Source organism: Varanus komodoensis, unplaced genomic scaffold (genome assembly GCF_004798865.1).
Source record: "Varanus komodoensis strain SLA01 unplaced genomic scaffold, ASM479886v1 scaffold1, whole genome shotgun sequence".
Classification (NCBI taxonomy): domain Eukaryota; kingdom Metazoa; phylum Chordata; class Lepidosauria; order Squamata; family Varanidae; genus Varanus; species Varanus komodoensis.
In genome coordinates, this window is record NW_025335268.1 from 114,990,572 (window position 1) to 115,009,356 (window position 18,785).

The 18,785-nt window shown below is 44.5% G+C and overlaps 1 protein-coding gene across 2 annotated transcripts in view; it reads right to left on the bottom strand.

Annotated features, from left to right (window-relative positions):
• Nucleotides 1-18,785, bottom strand: part of PDE4B (phosphodiesterase 4B) — a 227,243-nt gene that overhangs the window by 86,157 nt on the left and 122,301 nt on the right. For both annotated transcript variants that reach the window (XM_044441195.1, XM_044441215.1), the window contains 3 exons: nucleotides 14,841-15,035; nucleotides 2,259-2,295; nucleotides 491-561 (listed from right to left, as the gene is read on the bottom strand). In XM_044441195.1, the coding sequence (XP_044297130.1) occupies nucleotides 491-561; nucleotides 2,259-2,295; nucleotides 14,841-15,035 (303 nt within the window). The remainder of the gene's footprint in view (nucleotides 1-490; nucleotides 562-2,258; nucleotides 2,296-14,840; nucleotides 15,036-18,785) is intronic.

The following is an 18,785-nucleotide window of genomic DNA, read 5'->3' on the forward strand; positions in this document are numbered from 1 at the left end:
TCAAATGCTTATGCAAGTCTCCAAAACTTTTTTTTAAACTCCCAAAAGCTGATTTTTAGACACAAATGTGCCATCCTTCAGGACATTGTATTCTAATACCACTTTGAGCCTCTATAAACACAGATATTTTCCCAAGCCAAGAGGAAAACTACTCAAATTTGTGTGATTCCAATTTATGAGCATGGTATATACGGCTACAACAAATTATTACCATTTGTATTTTGTTCATTCACATCAGTAGGAGACAGGCTGCATAAATTAAATTTTATTTTCACAGATATGCTTGCTGCAGGGCAAATCCCCAAACTAAATGTTGGTTAGATGTCTGCTACTCAAAAACTACATTTCCAAAAATCAACTTGGAAGTGAAAATTTTATTGTGTAATCCTATGTATATTATATGCAGAGGTATCTTTCACTGATTTTAAGGAGACTTATTTCTTATAAATATTCTATGAATATATATTGTGGTTAATTAAAATAAACTTACTTGTTTGATGTTCCTTGCAGATTTGTCAGTAATGTAAAATTATTTCTTATGCTCCTCAAACTTGCCAAGACCTATGAAAGAAGACCACACTGGAATATTAAAATAAATACAAACACACAAAATGTATATATGTAAACAGATAATGAAATATTCCAAAGCCCCATTCATTTCAGTGGAAAACAATTATGGTCATACTAACTCTTTCACCATGAAGAAAAAGTTTTAAATTTGTCTGAATCATGCTCATGGTATAGAATGTCGTTATACCACTTCTTTTAATTGTTCAACCTAATTATACAATATAAATAATTCATATCATACATTCTCATTAATAATTGCTACTTATGCATGGATAAAAATGACAATACTTACAATGCACCTGTTACAGCAAATTTTTGACTAGGATAGGGCAAGGCTGAATGTAGAGGCTGTGGTTAGCCAGTGTACATGGCTGCAGACAACTCAGCATTTGTGACAGTCACTTGTGCTATCCCTTCTGGAACTTATTGTAAATTTGATATGGTAGATCATTAATGAGGCCAAAGAACATCCTCCCTTTCTAGGGTCAAACATGCTGGTCTTTTGCAACACCACTCAGTTGCTTTTCATTATTGCACAAGCAAATTCTTTAAAGACAAAATGAGTTCTATCACTCTCTGTTAGGTTTGTATGACATATGCACTGTCATCAGTTACAGCCTTCATACTTTGAAACATAGAAACAGAGCGAGTCAGACGGGGTCTCCCGGGCCACCTAGTCTGACCCCAGGCTCCAGCCAGCTCCGCTCATGACATGCCTACCAGTGCATGTAGCAATCATAGCATTGTGTCTAATGTCAATCTAACCTACCACAATTCATTTAAAGAAATCTATACTAAATAGAACTAATATTGGATACAATCCATTGTTAACCTCTAAACATAACACTTCTGTAGTAGGGCCAGTATGGTTGCAAACAGATGTATCCTTCTCTCTCCCACATTATCTTGGAGCATAAGCTCCAGGGTGGAGAACAGAACCAATTGAGGGTGAGAAGCCAGATTGCCCCCTATCAGGTAGGATGATGTAGGATGATGTCAGGTGGTACATGGTTCTGACTCCTATTGACTCCCCCCTTTTTTAGCTCAGATCAGACATAATAGGTGATTTAGAGTGGTTGGACTCAGCTTCCAGCAACAGAACCCAAACTGATGTCTCTGATCAGAGATAACAATGGGTCTGTGGGACAGCAAGAGCAGTCTGGAAATACTGGGAAGCCAGTATTGTTGGCACAGGCAAGGCCTACTACCATGCATCTCTTGCTGTGTCCTACCAATTAGAGATAGAAATAGCAGTTGTGGTTCTACTGCTGGTGTGCTAGTTGAGAATGCTTTCTGGGGATATTCCTTCAGGGGACAGGTCTTTGGAGCCATGAATGCAAGAGATTTTGCAGGCAAGAATGGGGAACCCCATGGCCATATATTAGGAAATCAAGGACTATAGTGAAGGATGTAATATCTGATTACATAGGAAACCAAACACTAGTCAGGCAGCCATAAGTGCACTTCATTTTTGGAAGTAGCAACAGAAGAAACAGCCTGCAAGGATATGGGTGCAGTTTTTGCAAAGAGGATGGGGACAAGACAAGGAGCTCTGCAACCTACTGCAACCTGAAATGGCAGGGGCAATGAAATAGGAGCAATATTTTCAACTGCACTTTGGCCTTTTAAATGCCTCAGGCTGACATCATCATCACATTAAAATCTGTGTCAGAACATCTGAAACATACCTGTGCAAAAGGTGTAACTATCAGATCATCTCCATGCCTGGAAAACAAAAACAATACCATATTTTAGAGAAATTTAAAAGAAATAACTACAGAATGAAGGATAATCATGATACATATTCATTTTGTTCTGAAATTTTAGGCAATAGCCAGTGAAACAGTTCCATCCTCATTCAGCACAGAAATATTAAGACTGTAGAAATCAATATGGGAATGGTAATTGGAATCAAGATGGAAATTCAGACCTTTTCATTATTCTACTCAAACTTCTCAGCACTGAGTTTGGTTACACTTATGATTCTAATGGCTTTCTGCACAAGTTTTGATATGATATAATATTCCTGTTTAACATATCAGTATTATTAACAGTACAATTCTATCCATGTCTATTCAGAAGTAAGTTGCTCTGATGTTAAGGGAATTATTCCCAGAAGCAGGTGATAGAATTGCAGCCTAAATCAATAGATTTCAGAGTGATCTTGGAGCCCAAGAAAATAAAATCTGTCACTACTTCCATTTCTTCCCCTTCTATTTACCAGGAAGTGATAGCAGCAGATGCCATAATCTTAGTTTTCTTGTTGTTGAGTTTCAAGCCAACTTTTGCACTCTCCTCTTTCACCCTCATCAGGAGTCTCTTTAGTTCCTCTTCACTTTCTGCCATTAGAGTGGTATCGTCTGCATATTTGTAGTTGCTGATATTTCTCCCAGCAATCTCAGTTCTGGCTTGTGATTCATCTAGCCTGGCCTTTTGCATGATGTACTCTGCATATGAGTTAAATAAGCAGAGAGACAATATACAACCTTGCTGTACTCCTTTCCCAGTTTTGAACTAATCAGTAGTTCCATGTCCAGTTCTCACTGTTGCTTCTTGACCCACATACAGGTTTTTCAGGAGGAAAGTAAGATGGTCTGGCACTCCCATCTTTTGAAGAACTTGCCTCAATTTGACGCACAATCAAAGGCTTTAGTGTGGTCGAAGAAACAAAAGTAGATGTTTTTCTGGAACTCCCCAGCTTTCTCCACAATCCAGCGAATGTTGGCAATTTGATTTCTAGTTCTTCTGCCTCTTCAAAACCCAGCTTGTACTTCTGGTAGTTCTTGGTCCACACACTGCTGAAGCCTAGTTTAGTTCACTGATTCCCAAGATGTCAATGCTCAGTCTTGCCATCCCATGTTTGACTATATCCAGCATACCTTCATTCATAGTTCTTACATTCCAGGTACCTATGCAAGAATGTTCTTTACAGCATTGGACTTCCCTTTCACCACAAGGTACATCTGCAATGGAATGATTCCTTTCATCTTTGACCCAGTTGCTTCACTTTTTCTGTCACTACTTGTATTTGCCCTCCACTCTTCCCCTGGAGCATACTGGACACCTGCCGACCTGAGGGGCTCATTTTCTGGTGTCATATCTTTTAGCCTTTTGCTATTGTTCATGGGGTTTTCATGGCAAGGGTACTGGGTTGCCATTTCGTTCTCCAGTGGATCACCTTTCATCAGAGCTCTCTGCTATGACCTGTCCATCTTGGGTGCCCCTGCGCGGCATAGCTCATAGCTCCATTGCGCAACACCAGCCCCTTCGCTACAGCAATGCACTGATCCATGAAGGGGAGATTTCAGAGTAGCCATGTATAAGTTTGTCTTATTAATTGGTTACTCCACTTGATGAAATAGTACTAGTAATAAAGTAATGAACTTCCAATCTCAACATCATTAGTCAAATGTTTGTTTATGACATTATCCTATTTTTTAAAGGGATGGGAAGGGTAAAGAATGTACATCTAACAGATTAATTAGAATTGCTCCTGTTCTAACTAATACCAAATAAAGTTGCAGCTGGTTTGAAATGTACTCCACTGTATTTGACATGGGATGACCTAAAAGAGTTGGGTTGCGAAGACAAATGATTGGCTGAGGGCATGGTGTCAGAAGGAGCACTTTTGGTTCCTTGACCACAGCAACCAGTTCCTCTCCAAGGGACTTGAGGTGAGGGATGGGATGCACCTCACTGGGATGGAAAAAGGACCTTTGAGAATGCTCTAACAAGCTTTGTTTGGAGGGCTTTAAATTGATCCAGGGGGCTGGGGGACAAGGATACCAAGATACCAGTCAAAACTCCAAGCACTCTTGGATGAAAAAGCAGGTTGCTTACCTGTAACTGATGTTCTTCGAGTGGCCATCTGTGCAGTCACACATATGGGTGCTGCGCCTGCGCAGTGCCTAAGGTCGGAAGATAGAAAGCTAACCATTTTTGGCAGGAAGCTCCGCTTCCTTCCCCCTCACTAGTATATATATAGAGCAGAGCGTCCGCCATTTTACTCAGTCTTTGAAGACCAATCATTCGCCCCCTTGTGGGAGAGAAATACATTATAGCAAGTATCGTTGGTACCATGGATATAAAGATGTGATACCGATGAGGAAATCCACTCACCGACACCAAGCAGGGCTGGTGGGTGGGTTGTGTGACTGCACAGATGGCCATTTGAAGAACGTCAGTTACAGGTAAGCAACCTGCTTTTCTTCGTCGTGGCCTCTGTGCATCACACATATGGGTGACTAGCAAGCTTACCACGATCGGAGAAGGGTCAGTGTTGTTACTGAAGAACAGCTGAGAGAACCGCTCTTCCAAAAGAACAATCTTGTCTTGCACGTACGTCCAGGCGGTAATGTCTGGCAAAAGTACATGGAGCAACCCAAGTTGCAGCCTTGCAGACATCCTGAAGCAGAATTCCTGCTGCAAAAGCTGAAGAAGCAGCTAATGCTCTTGTGGAGTGACCTCTCGGAACAACAGGTAAGTCTATCTTGGCCAGCTGATAAGACAGTACAATGGTTTGGACTATCCATTTAGAAAGTCTTTGAGAAGTAACTGGAGATCCTTTATCCTGCTCAGAATATTTTACAAAAAGCTGATTGGAACGTCGGATAGATTCAGTTCTCGATCTGTAGAAAGCTAAACATCGCCTTACATCAAGCGCATGTAATGATCTCTCAATTGGATTCGATGGTGAAGGGAAGAAGGCAGGTAATATGATCTCCTGATTCATATGAAAAGGAGTAGCCACCTTCGGCAGAAAAGAAGGATCCATGTGTAGAACAACCTTTTCCCTATGAAAATGTAAATATGGAGGATCTACTCTAAGAGCACACAATTCACTAGCTCTTCAAGCCGATGTGACTGCTACAAGAAAGGCTGTTTTCCATGAAACAAGTCGCAAATCTATAGTTCCCATTGGTTCAAATGGGGTTCTAGTGAGTGTCTGAAGCACCACTGAAAGACTCCAAGTAGGCATGACAGGCCTGATTGTCGGATGCAGATTTTGAAGTCCTTTAAGGAATCTTTTTATCAGTGGTTGTGAAAAAAGGGATGATCCACGTATTGTGCCACAGTAGTAAGAAATTGCAGCCGTGAACACTTTTATAGATGATCGCTTGAGTCCTGAATGGTGTAGTTCTAGAAGAAACTGAAGGATATCTGCTATTGATGCCGAATGTGGAGAAAAAGAACGAGACTCGGCGAAGGAAGAGAATCTCCACCACTTTGCTGCGTAGGATCTTCGGGTTGACGGTCTCAATGCAGATTCGAGAATCCTCTGGATTTCTGAATGAAGGACTCTCAATCCCAATGTAAAGTCCAGTGAACCCGACAGGGTAGCAGGAGCCAATGGTTCCGAGGCAATAGTTTGAGTATTGGGTCCATGAGATGGATCCCCAGAGGGGATAGATGCTGCTGGTATCAAGTCAATATTGACGTTCATTGAATCCGCCAGGCTGTAAGTTTCAGCGATGCCAAGTCTGGGTGGCGTACCGTCCCTTCTTGTTGTGTTATTAAATATGGGACGGATGGAAGATGAAGGCATTCACTGTGAGACATGCAGAGAAGCATGGAAAACCATGGTTGGCATGGCCACCACGGAGTTATCAACAGTCCTGTGGCTTTGTCGTGAACAATCTTTGATACCACTTTCATTATAAGTGGGATTGGAGGGAAAGCGTAGAAATTCATCTTGTTCCAGGGGATCATGAAGGCATCCCCTGCTGATCCCAGTCCGATTCCTGCTCTGGAGCAGAAATTCTCGCATACCCTGTTCTGACGGGTAGCGAACAAGTCCATGTCAGGATGTCCCCAACGACGAAAGAGTTGGTCGAAGATCTGTTGATCCAACTCCCATTCGTGGGATGTCGACATCTGTCTGCTCAGCAGATCTGCCTCGACATTGTCCGTACCGGCTAGATGAACTGCTATGAGAGTAATGTCCCTCGGGATGCACCAGTCCCATATTTGCATCACAAGTCAGGCCAAAGCAGCTGACTTCGTTCCACCCTGCTTGTTCACGTAGAACACTGCTGTGATATTGTCTGAAGTTATCTGAACGACTTGATGTCAGAGCACGTCCTTGAAGGATCATAGAGCTTTGAAGATTGCGAACAGCTCGAGGAAGTTGATATGCTTTGTGGACTCCTGTTGGTCCCAAGCACCCTGGATTCAAAGAGTAGAACACACTGCTCTCCAGCTGACCAGGGATGCGTTGGTACAAAGAGTCACAGTAGGTTGTGGGGGTCGGAACGGAACCCCGGCATTCAAATTGGCTGGAACCGTCCACCATATCAAGGATCGTAGGGCAGAGGACGGAAGCCAGATTAGTTTCGTAGGCGAGTCCTGATGTGGTCGAAACATCTTGTTGAGATAAAGTTGTAGCGGTCGGAGTCGAAGCCTGGCATGTGGAACGGTGGCCACTGACGTGGCTATATGTCCCAAGAGTCATTGGATTGAGTGGGCAGGAACTATTCTGTCCTGTCGAATTCGATGAATGAGTAAGCCGAGGCTGTGTTGTCGGTCCTGAGGGAGAAATGCCCTCGCCACCGTGGAATCCAAACGGGCACTGATGAAGTTGATTATCTGCGCAGGAATAAGAGAGGATTTCTCTAGATTAATACAAAGTCCAAGGTCATTCAGTAGGGCACAAATTGTGCGAATGGATGACAGAAGGCCTTTTCTGGTCTGGGAAACTAATAACCAATCGTCCAAGTTTTGAATGCCAATGACCCTCAGATGTGCGCAGACTGGAGCCATACATTTTGTAAAGACCCGCGGAGCAGTAGCCAGCCCAAAGGGGAGCATGTTGAATTCGAATATTTCTGAGGCAACAGCAAATCGGAGGAAACGCCTATGACATGGATGAATGAAAATGTGGAAGTAGGCATCCCTCAAGTCCAGGGAGGCGAACCAGTCCTCTCTCCTCAGCAACGGCAGGATATTTTGAAGAGTGGTCATTCTAAATTTCTTTGGAGTGATAAATTTATTTACGTTTCGTAAGTCCAATATAAGGCGGAGACCACCATCCCGTTTAGGGACCGTAAAATATCTCGAATACTATCCGTGGAGTCCTTCAAATTGAGATAGCTGATGAATCACCCCTTTGCGAAGAAGCTGATGAACTTTGTTCAACAATAACGGCGAGCATGGTGTAAACCGGATCGGACTCAATGGAGGAACAATGTCGAAATCTATTCGGTATCCATGCTGTATGATGGAAAACACCCACCAATCAGATGTGATGGACTCCCAAATGGGGAGTCGACTTTCCAGCCGATCCCCAAATGAGAGGGGGAAAGGTGGGAGTGGGAAGAGAGGAATGGTTTGCCAAACATGTCAACGGTGACATTTGTCTGCATCAAATTGGTAACTGCCTTGTTGGAAGCGCTGCTGGGGTTGTTGTTTGCGGCGCTGTTGCCACTGTTGGTGGGCTGGTAGTGTTGTCAGTAGGATGGGCGGGGCCATGACCACTTACGTCTCTGCTGTGGCTGCATTTCCATATGACGAGCAGTCACCCTCGACTCATGTATGGGCTTCAGCTTGTGGTCCGTTCTTGAGTCGAATAGGCTCGACCCGTCGAAAGGCATCTCTTCGATTCTCCTTTTCATCTCGTCCGGAAAATTGCAGTTTCACAACCAAGCATGTCTCCGGAACGAGATGACACCAACTAGGGCTCTCGAGTCGGTATCAACTTGATGCCTTGTGGAGGAGAGTTGCTGGATAGCAACCTGCATCACCTCTTTTATGAAGACCTTCACGAGCTCCCCTTGATTGTCAGGAAGGGCAGAGACGATGTTATCAAGGCGCTGCATTATAAATTATTGATAGCGCGCCAAGGTCGCTTCATAATTTGAAATACGCAGGCTGAGCCCAGAGGCTGCATAGACTAGGCGTGCGAGGGAGTCGATCTTCCTCCCTTCCTTGTCGTATGGTGCCGTGTGACCTCTAGCCTCTCTGCCCTGAAAGGACTCCACCACAACCGAGTTCGGTTTCGGGAGTTGAAGGAGAAAAGGAATGTCCTGTTCTCGAACCCGGTACATGGCTTCATACCTTCTCGATGTTGGCTGAGGGTTAGCAAGCATGTCCCAGGGCTGGACCATCACCTGGCGTAGGGTTGTTATCAACGACAAGGCGATGCTAGTGGACTGTTCACCCCTGACCACATCGTAAAACTTGTCGGTGCTGGGACCGGGCTGTTGTTGCACATCAGTCTCCAGCGACCGAACAAGCCGAGACATCAGCTCCACAAAGGAGATGTGGGGCTCCTCAGGTGATCCTGGGCCCTGCGAAGTAACAGCTATGTCTGGGGATGTGGAATCCGCTTCAGACTCATCCGAGTCGACATGGTAATGCCCTGGGTCACTAGACAAAGAGCCTCTCGGCAACAAGGATTGGCTCTGGCCCCTCTGCTCTCTTATGGGTGGGTCCCTCGGGATCAATGAGGATAGACGATCATGGGGTGGATAATATCCAAAGGAGTGAGAATCACCCCATCCCAAATAGTATGGGAAATGAGGGTCCCAGTCGTCAGAGCAGCAGTCAGCAGAACGGCTCTGCTCCCTTGGAGGAGACATGGCAATCTCGGTGTCAAGCCTGGTTGGAGGCATAGGTGTAGGCGACCTAGCCCTCGGGGGAGAATCGTGAATCTCTCCATCCGATATGGATTCACGAGGTGGAGCCTCAGGGTGTTGAGGGGATTCGCTCTCTGCCCGGACCACACACCAAGGGGAACCTGGAGGGGTAACCTGCATGGCGGCTTGGAGCATCAGACCTGTTGGGATCGGTACCAAGACGACAATCGGGACCGAGGGTACCGATGAAGCGGCATCACGGGGCTTGTCATGCTCAGGCTTCTTAGCCTTTTGAGCAGGTTTTTCTGATTTATCCCTCCTAGCCTTCTTGTGACCAGAAGGCTTCTCGGAGTCGGTGTGCTTGTGTTTCTCCTGCTGTTTCTTGGGAGGCAAAGCAGGTTGTTGAGCCACAGAAGTCATGCCCTCTTCCGAATGGCGCGAAGGGGCCATGGTTGAGACAGAGGCAGAAACAGGGCATCATAGAGGAGCCACCGGAGCAGGGGTCAGTCATTGGGCAAGGGCTGAATCAGAAGCAGGCTTCGAGACTAGCTGGTCTGATTGTAAGAGAGCTTGGTCCCAGAGCAGCTTCCCAAGATGATTCTCCCTATTCTTCCTGGCCCGTTTCGTAAAGGCCAGACAATGCCCGCATTTATCTGTCCTGTGCCCCTCTCCTAAGCAGAGGAGGCACAGGTCATGCGGGTCGGCCAGCAACATTTTGGAGCCGCACTTAACACATTTTCGGAACGCTGCCCACTGTGCCATCGCGAAAAGGAAATGGAGATGATAGTAAAGCAGGAAAGATTTTTATATATATATATAGAATGAGAGAGATAGAATCAAGAAGAATTATAAAATTTGGGTACACAAAACTTGGAATAGGTACAAAAATGAACAAGAACTAGAACAAGAACACGAACAAGAACCACGAGATGAGAAACCGAAAGTCTAGGCGAGAGTGATAGCGGCATGAGGCACGGTGAACAGCGGTCGCAAAGGCTGAGTAAAATGGCAGACGCTCCACTCTATATATACTAGTGAGTGGGAGGGGAGCGGAGCTTCCCGCCAAAATCCATTAGCTTTCAATCTTCCGGCCTTAGGCACTGTGCAGGCACAGCACCCATATGTGTGATGCACAGAGGCCAGATGAAGAACAGATTATCTGGACCCATTTCAGTCTGGCTTCAGACCTGGTTATGGTACTGAATCTGCCTTGGTCGCCCTGTATGATGACCTGTTCAGGGAGAGGGACAGGGGGAGTGTGTCCCTGTTGGTTCTCCTGGACCTCTCAGTGGCTTTCGATACCATCAACCATGGTATCCTTCTGGATAGGCTGGCCAGGTTAGGAGTTAGAAGCTCTGCATGGCAGTGGTTCTTCTCCTACCTGGCTGGCCAATTCCAGAAGGTGGTGCTGGGGGACTATAGCTCTGCACCATGGCAGCTTTGCCATGGAGCTCCGCAGGACTCTATTTTGTCCCCCATGCTCTTCAACATCTACATGAAACTGCTGGGAGAGATCATCAGGAGGTTTGGGCTGCAGACTCACCAGTATGCTAATGACACTCAGCTCTACCTCTCATTTGCATCTACTCCAGGTGAGGCAGTGGCTGTCCTGAACCAGTACCTGGCCAAGGTAATGGGCTAGATGAGGGTCAATAGACTCAATCCAGATAAGACGAAGGTCCTTTTGGTAGGCGGCTCAGTTTTCCAGGTAAGTAAAAGGATAGCGTCCATAGCTTGTGAGTGCTCCTTGACCCAGAGCTGCCCCTGGAAATCCAGGTGACAGTGGTGGCAAGGAGCTCCTTCCTCCAGCTTCAGCTGGTCCATCAGCTGTGTCCTTATCTGGAGAAACACTGCCTAGCAATGGTGATTCATGGTCTGGTAACCTCCCGGTTGGATTACTTCAATGCTCTGTATGTGGGCCTCCCCTTGAAGACAGTCTGAATACTTCAGCTGGTACAGAACAGAGCAGCCAGGATGCTGACAGGAACCAGTCATTATTCTCATATAACGCCAGTCCTCTACCAGCCCCACTGGCTTCCAGTTAAAATCCAGTGCTGGTTTTGACCTATAAAGCCCTGAACGGCTTGGGACCAGAATACCTGAAGGAACATCTCCTTCCTTATATGCCCTCATGCCCCTTAAGATCTGTGGGAGAGACCCTGCTCCGAGAACCCTCCCTGAAGGAGGTAAAAAGGACATCTACTTGGAGTAGGGCTTTCTCTGCAGTGTCGGCCAGATAATGGAATGCACTCCCCAGAGAGGTTCGCCTGGCGCTGTGCTTATATTCATTTTGGCACCAGGTCAAAACCTTTTTATTCAATAGTTATTGTAAAAATTAGTATTTCAATGTTTAACAGTCACTTTTTATTTAATTTATTTTTATTGGTTATATATTATTTATTATATTGTTATAGGTAGTCCAACTTTGGCATGCACAGAGGGAATGAGAGTCAGAGCACAGTTCCAAAGTCAGTTTACCAGAGAGACATTGATGCAAGGGTTGTAGCAGATTGGAGAGAGGCAGGGTCTACTCAGAGAAAAAACAGGAAGAGCAGGAAGGGTGCTGACGGGAGTGAGGTAGGAGCAAATTAGAACAAGTCAGGAATGAACTAGAGCAGAACTTGGACAAGGCAAAAACGAACAGGAACAGGGCTTGAACATGGCAGGAATGAACTGGAACAAGGCATAGCAAAGCAGGGGCCAAAGCACAAGAAGTCATCAGGACATTTGCATTGCTGTAGCAAGAAGCAGCAGCACAGGGAAGCCTTTTATGCAGGTCTTCAGGGTCTCCAGCTGCACTGCATAATTGCTGCACAGGTGCTCGTTGCAAGTGCCCAAAAAGGTGCCCCTGGCTCTGCGAGAACTTGTAGTTATTCAGGCCCTGCTCCTGACAATGGGCTGAAAGAATGATATTAAATAAGGACAAGGGCCAAGTCCTCCACCCAGGAAAAAGAAACCAGATTCATCGATACAAGATGGGGAATACGAAGCTCAACAGAACTGAAAAAGATCTTGGAGTAATTGTGGACAATAGGCTAAACATGAGCCAACAATGCAATGCAGCTGCCGAAAGGGCAAATGCCATTTTGGGATGCATTAACAGAAGTATTATTTCCAAGTCATGAGAAGTAGTAGTTCCGCTATACTCCTCACTAGTCAGACTTCATCTGGAATCCTGGGCCCAGTTCTGGGCACCAAAATTTAAGAAAGATTCAGGAAAATAGAAAGGGCCCAGAAGAGGCCAATGAAAGTGATCCAAGATTTGGAAATACTGCTCTATGAGGAGAGACTGAGAGAACTGGGAATGTTCAGCCTTGAGAAGAGAAGACTGAGGGGGGACATGAGATCCCTCTATAAGTACCTCAAAGGCTGTCACAAAAAGGAAGGTCAAGATCTCTTCTTGCTGAGAGCAGAGTGTAGGACACGGAATACTCAATTCAAGTTGTGACAACCCAGATTCAGGGTGGACATCAGGAAAAGCTTCCTTACTGGCTTAGCAATATGACAGTGGAACCAGCTGCCTAGAGGTGGGCTCTCCCACACTAGAGACATTCAAAAAGAAACGACAGCCAACTGAGTAGGATGGTGTAAACTGGTGTCCTGCAACAGCAGAGGGTTGAACCCGATGGCCTTCATGGCCCCTTCCAACTCTCCTATTTTATGATTCTATGAAGTTGAAGAGCAACTTAGGGCCCCGGATGTTACAAAAGCATCTGGTCCTAATGGGTTACCCCTGAGGGTACTTAAGGAATTGGCAGAGGTAGTCCTAGATCCATTGGCCTTCATTTTTGAGGCCTCATGGAAATTGGGAGAAATACCAGAGGGTAGTGTCAGTGGTCCCAATATTCAAAAAGGATAGCAGAGCAAGCAGACAAAGGGAATTACAGGCTAGTTAGCCTAATGACCGTTCTGACAATGAAAAAACTTATAACAAAGAAAGCTCTAGAAATCTAGGTTGGAATCAATGCAGCAAAGGGCCAGTAGGATGGTGGCTGGTTTGCAGGGTATGCCATATGAGAAGAGACTGAGGTAGCTGGGTCTTTTCAGCCTTGAGAGAAGGGGACCTATTAGCAACATACAGATATGTGAGTGGGTGCCATGCAGAGGCAGGTCATGACCTTTCCCCCCCTCCAGTGGAGGGCAACAAAGCTCAGGAAACCAAGATTCAGGGTGGATGCCAGGAAGTACTTCCTGAAGGTTAGGACCTCCAGGGTATAGAATGGGCTTCCATGGGAGGTGGTTGAAGCCCCATCGGTGAGGGTATTTAAAGATAGGCTGGGCATGCACATGGTAGGCATGCCATGAGTGGAGCCAGATGGAGCCGGGGGTCAGACTAGGTGACCTGGGAGATCCCTTCTGACTCATTCTGTTTCTATGCATCTAATCAAAAAGAAAAATATTGAAAATATGTCTCGTATGCTTTACCAGAAGAGACATGCTTTTATAAGCAGTTAAATTCAACTAAAGCAAAGATGTTCTTCCCTTATGTCATGCCCCTCTCTGTCAGCACTAGATAGTTTTAATATCATAAATTGATTGCTGCAGGAGTATTCCATTCCAGGGAAGTGTATAACTAAAATTTTGTAATGTAAGACATGCTAAAAAATACATAATAGTTAAGAGTAATGGATTAATTATCATATATTGATTAACCATAGGCCATTAATTTATTAATACACATGGTACAGCATATGTTCCTGCTGTAGTGTAGATACTCTACATATGTACTGCTACATCAGGTAATCTTGGGGAACAATACACATCAAAAGGAGGTGGTTGCCCGCCAGATTACCTCAAAAGGTTTGAGACCTTTTGTTGGGGTTTAACACATGAACTGGAAAGAACAAGCTTTGGTTTTGCATTCACACAAACACACACAACACTTAAGGAAAGGAAAGGAAAGGAAAGGAAAGGAAAGGAAAGGAAAGGAAAGTTAATTCAGTAGAAAGTATAGCACAGGCACAAGCTTTTAACCCTATATTGTCTAGACAGCAAATATTCCTGTTGCATTCCAATCTTACCTTATATTTCTGAAGAGATAAATAACTTCTGGCCTAACAGAGAGAGAGGCTGACAGACAGACAGACAGAGAAATGGGGCCCATTACCTGTCCTGCAGGGTCGACTCTAGCCAGCTATCTTATGTGTGGGCCGGAAGGCTGCAAGGCATCCACAGGCTGGGTGGAGCAGGGAGGGGCGGGCCTGTGCTCAGATTTTGCTTCACTCTTCCAGCTATGTTTAGAGCATGCCTCACTCTCCGTAGTGTCTGATCTTTACAATATATCTTTCTCTTTAGTCAGTCTATGGGAAAGATGAATTTCCCAGATTTATGCTAATTGTTGGACGGGTGCTTGATTGGTTCTTGATTAACTCAGATAATGTTTCACTGGGTAAGAGGTGGGTCCTTTTTCTGTATTTGCTAGGTGCTATTGATTAGGTAATTTCTAGGCAGCTCTGGACAGTGGGTCATCTTCCTAGCAGGGTTGTTTTGCCTAACCATTTTTGGAGAAAATGTCTGACCTCTTCTCCACAAGAATCCCAGCATTCCTCCTTCTCTCATACTGGCTAGCCAGAAGACTAGGTCCTTCTTCCTAATTCAAGCCTACCCAATGTGACCCATTACATGAAAGCCTGTTCCGGCATGGGGGCTTAGTGTTATGGCACTAATATTGATATATAAATGTGCTGCAGTACTTACTGTTCACTTGGAAGAGAGGAATTTCTTGATGTAGTCTTTGGTGACAGGTCATAGTCACTATCTGATCTGTACAGGAATGACTCCCTGCGTTGGCTGTGCCCTGGAAAAGTGGTATGTAGCACAAGTCCAGAAGAAGAGCCAGCCTGAGGATCCAGTGGGCTGCGACCTGGTGATGGGCCATTTTCCACATCAAAGCTGTGAATAAAGAATTCATGAAGGTGACAAGTCATAGTATATTCACCACCAAATAACAATAACCATATTGTTAACTTGTGATGCCACCAAAGAACGATAACAATATAGTTAACTTGTGATTTAACACAGAGCAGAACCCCTCCCCATATTAGAACGGGGAAACTTGTACACATCACAATAATATTTCCTTTGGATGGCTGATAATGCCCAAACACCTTTGTAACTTTACTACAACTTGAGTTCATTTTGTGAGCAGACTCTTTCTTGAGCCTAATGCTGGGAACAATAGATGGCAAAAGAAGGAGACAGCAGAGAATGAGGTGGCTAGATGGAGTCACTGGAGCAGTTGGTGTGAGCTTAAGTGGACTCCAGGGGATGGTGGAGGACAGAAAGGCCTGGAGGAATGTTGTCCATGGGGTCGCAATGGATGCGACTTCACAACTAACTACAACAACTGCATGACATTGTCCTCCTTTTTGCAAGCCTGTTGTCCAGGCATCCTTGTCCAAAATTTTCTCTAATACATCTATGTATCTATTTGTGAGGTAAAATCCAGCTTTGAGTAATCTTTTAAAACACTAACTGAAGTTACAGAGAAAACCAACTGAGGTAGTAGAACATAAAACCGGAAATTTACAGAAAATTAGTAATACTTCAAATTCTTTTCCCAAATGACCTTACAGAAAAAAATGTGAGGGGGGGCTGCAGGATGAAGGGTGTGTTTTGTTTTGTTTTGTTTTTTGGCTCTTGCCTCTTGCGAAGCAGCAGAGGCTGGGAGAGTGTGCTGAGGGTGGCCAGGGGCCTGGCAAAGGCAAGAACTGGGCAAGTGAGGAGCAGTGCAGGACAGACAAGGTGGGGGAGCAAGGTAGGGTCTCTGAGGGGTTCCCAGCATCAGGCCAGGAGATAGCTCTGGGACCAGGGTGTTAGAGGTACTGCAGGGAATGACAGGACTCCTACAAAGAGTGGGGCGGTACCAAGGAAGATGATAGGAAGGAGGAGGCTGGGGATTCCAAAGAAAGGAAGCTGCAGAAAGGAAGGAGTTGAGGTGCATGTACACCAATGCTAGGAGCATGGGGAATAAGCAGGAAGAGCTTGAAGCTCTCCTGGGAATAGGAGGGTATGACCTGGTGGGGATCATGGAAACTTGGTGGGATGAAAGGCAAGGCTGGAATGTAAACATAGAGGGGTATCACCTGTTTAGAAAGGACAGGAAGGGAAAGAGGGGCAGGGGCATAGGTTTATATGTCAGGGAAGGGATAGGATGCAGTGAGATAGAATGCAGCGCAGATGGGGATTTGGTAGAGGCAGTCTGGGTGAAACTAAGGGGTTTTGACAGGGAGAGGGACCTGACAGTGGGGGTATGTTATCACCCTCCAGGTCAACTTGAGACCCTGGATGATGTCCTGACAGATCAGATTCTAAGGATATCTTGGGGGAGGGACACAGTAATTATGGGAGATTTCAATCTCCCGTATATTAGTTGGGAGACTCGCTCAGCAGTGACAGCCAGGTCATGGCGTTTCCTAGATTAGCATCATACAGGGAGGATTTTTCACACAGAGGGTCCAAGAGGTGACCGGGGGGGGGGGGGTTCCTTGACTTGGTCTTGACCAACAGGGAGAAGCTGATCGATGAGGTACAGATTAGGGGAGCTCTGGATGCAAGGGATCACTCCATCCTTTGCTTTGAGATCAGGGGAATGGGAACATGCAGCAGGTTGAGCACTAGAAGCTAGGACTTCACAAGGGCCAGCTTTGGCCAACTGAAGGCCAGACTGGGGAAAGTCTCCTGGGACGGGTTACTGGAAGGCAAGGGAGTTGAGGAAGAGTGGATGGCACTCAAAAGGGAGGTTTTGGAGGCACAAGCCTTGACGATACCTTGAGTTAGTAAGGCGGCGAGGTGAAGGAGAGGGCCGCCATGGATGCAAAAGGAAGTGATTAGAGGGATTAGATGCAAGAGGAACCTCTGTAGGAAATGGGTACTGGGGCAAATAGACAAAAGGGTATACCTGGAGGAGATTAAGACTGATTACAAGCCGAGACTTGCAAAGAATATCAAGAGCAACAAAAAGGGCTTCCATCAGCATGTAAATAGCAAGAGGAAGGGGAGACAAGTAGTGGGACCGCTAATTAAGGAGGCAGGGGATCCAGTGACTGATTATGATTAGTGCTATTAGTGAGCATATCATGAATAATAACTTGTTATACTATGAGTGCCATCTACTGGAATGCGCCTTCTCAGTTACAAGCTCTTGTCATTGCTTGTAAAAACATCCAGAATGTAGCCTTCTTGGAATCCCTTCTTGCCTCAGTTAGTGTATCAGTGCCTCTAGTTGCATCCACTAGCTTACAGATTTTCAGCTTCCTTTTAAGTTGCATGCTAGAACATGAGTAACTTACACACATTTCCAATACATCCTTATTCAGGGTGATCACATGACTTTTGGAGAATTTGATAAATATTGGTTTATTTACAAATGTCCTAATTACAGTGTTGTAACTTCATAGCACCATAGCACCATGGATCTTTTCCCTTTTAGAGGATTTAGTGCAATTGTATACTCACAGAGCTGGCATAATTTGTGGATATGATTACTCTTTTTAAAAAGGGTTAAATTTTTTTCCTCTAGTATTTGACATTTTGTATTTCAATTCAGACAGAACTGAAAGGCAACTCAGATCTCAAATACAGCAATGTTAATTTTATATGCAAATAATATTCCCCACTACCATTGATAGTCAATGAACGTTTTATATTTCAGTACAAAACACAATGACAACATTTCTAACAAGGCAATCAGACGGGTACTATTCAAATACATACATAAATAAATAAGGCAAACCTTGTCCTAAAAGGGGCAAAAATATCATGCAATCTGATCACTATGCTCATAAATATTAAAAATGAATAGTTTCCACTAATTACTTACTACTAATCACTGTTTATTAAGTACATATTCATTATTCACATTTTTCTAGGAACGTCAATGTAACATTGGTGGCCTGTTATAAACTTCATATATGAAGTAGTCAAGGAAGCTGTATAGCAGTATAAACTGCAATTTTAATTTAAACAAATCTGAAGCTTATTTCTGTCATCTTCCTCAAAGCAGATGTGACATTACTACCATGTTGTTTCTTTGTATTTTTCCATTATATGAAAACATGCATGTATACAAACTAGACAAAGGAAAAGGATCAGGGTGGGAGAAAGATGAGTTATGGTATTTTATTATTTTATTTTATGTGTACTTTCCACAGAATTGGGAAATCCATGGTAACATTTTCCATCCTTTATATATTTTATAGACCATAACAATTATTGCCAGTCAGTGGATGGAAGATGCGAATCTGGCTGGAGCACTGAAGAACAGAGTTTAAATCTTCTCCTATGTCAGTTTCCCAAATTAAATTCCACCCCAAATGTTATTTCCCTTACAATACTTGATGATTGTAGAATACACAGGGTGCATATGTGATTTTAATGAAGAAAATGATAAGGGGAAATTGTTAAGCTCTCAGTCCTGATTTACAACTAGTTATATTTTTGAAACAGCAGAATGTCAAATCACAGATCTCCAGATGTTACCTCTGGTTTTGTCCCATAAATGCAACAATTGGATTTATATTTACAAAATTGTTAGCATACACAGGCAAAGTAGCTCATGAATAATTGAAGAACAATACATAAGTCTAGTTTGTGTACAATGGCAACCCAGAATACAAGTTGAGAATGGGATGAGTATAGGTT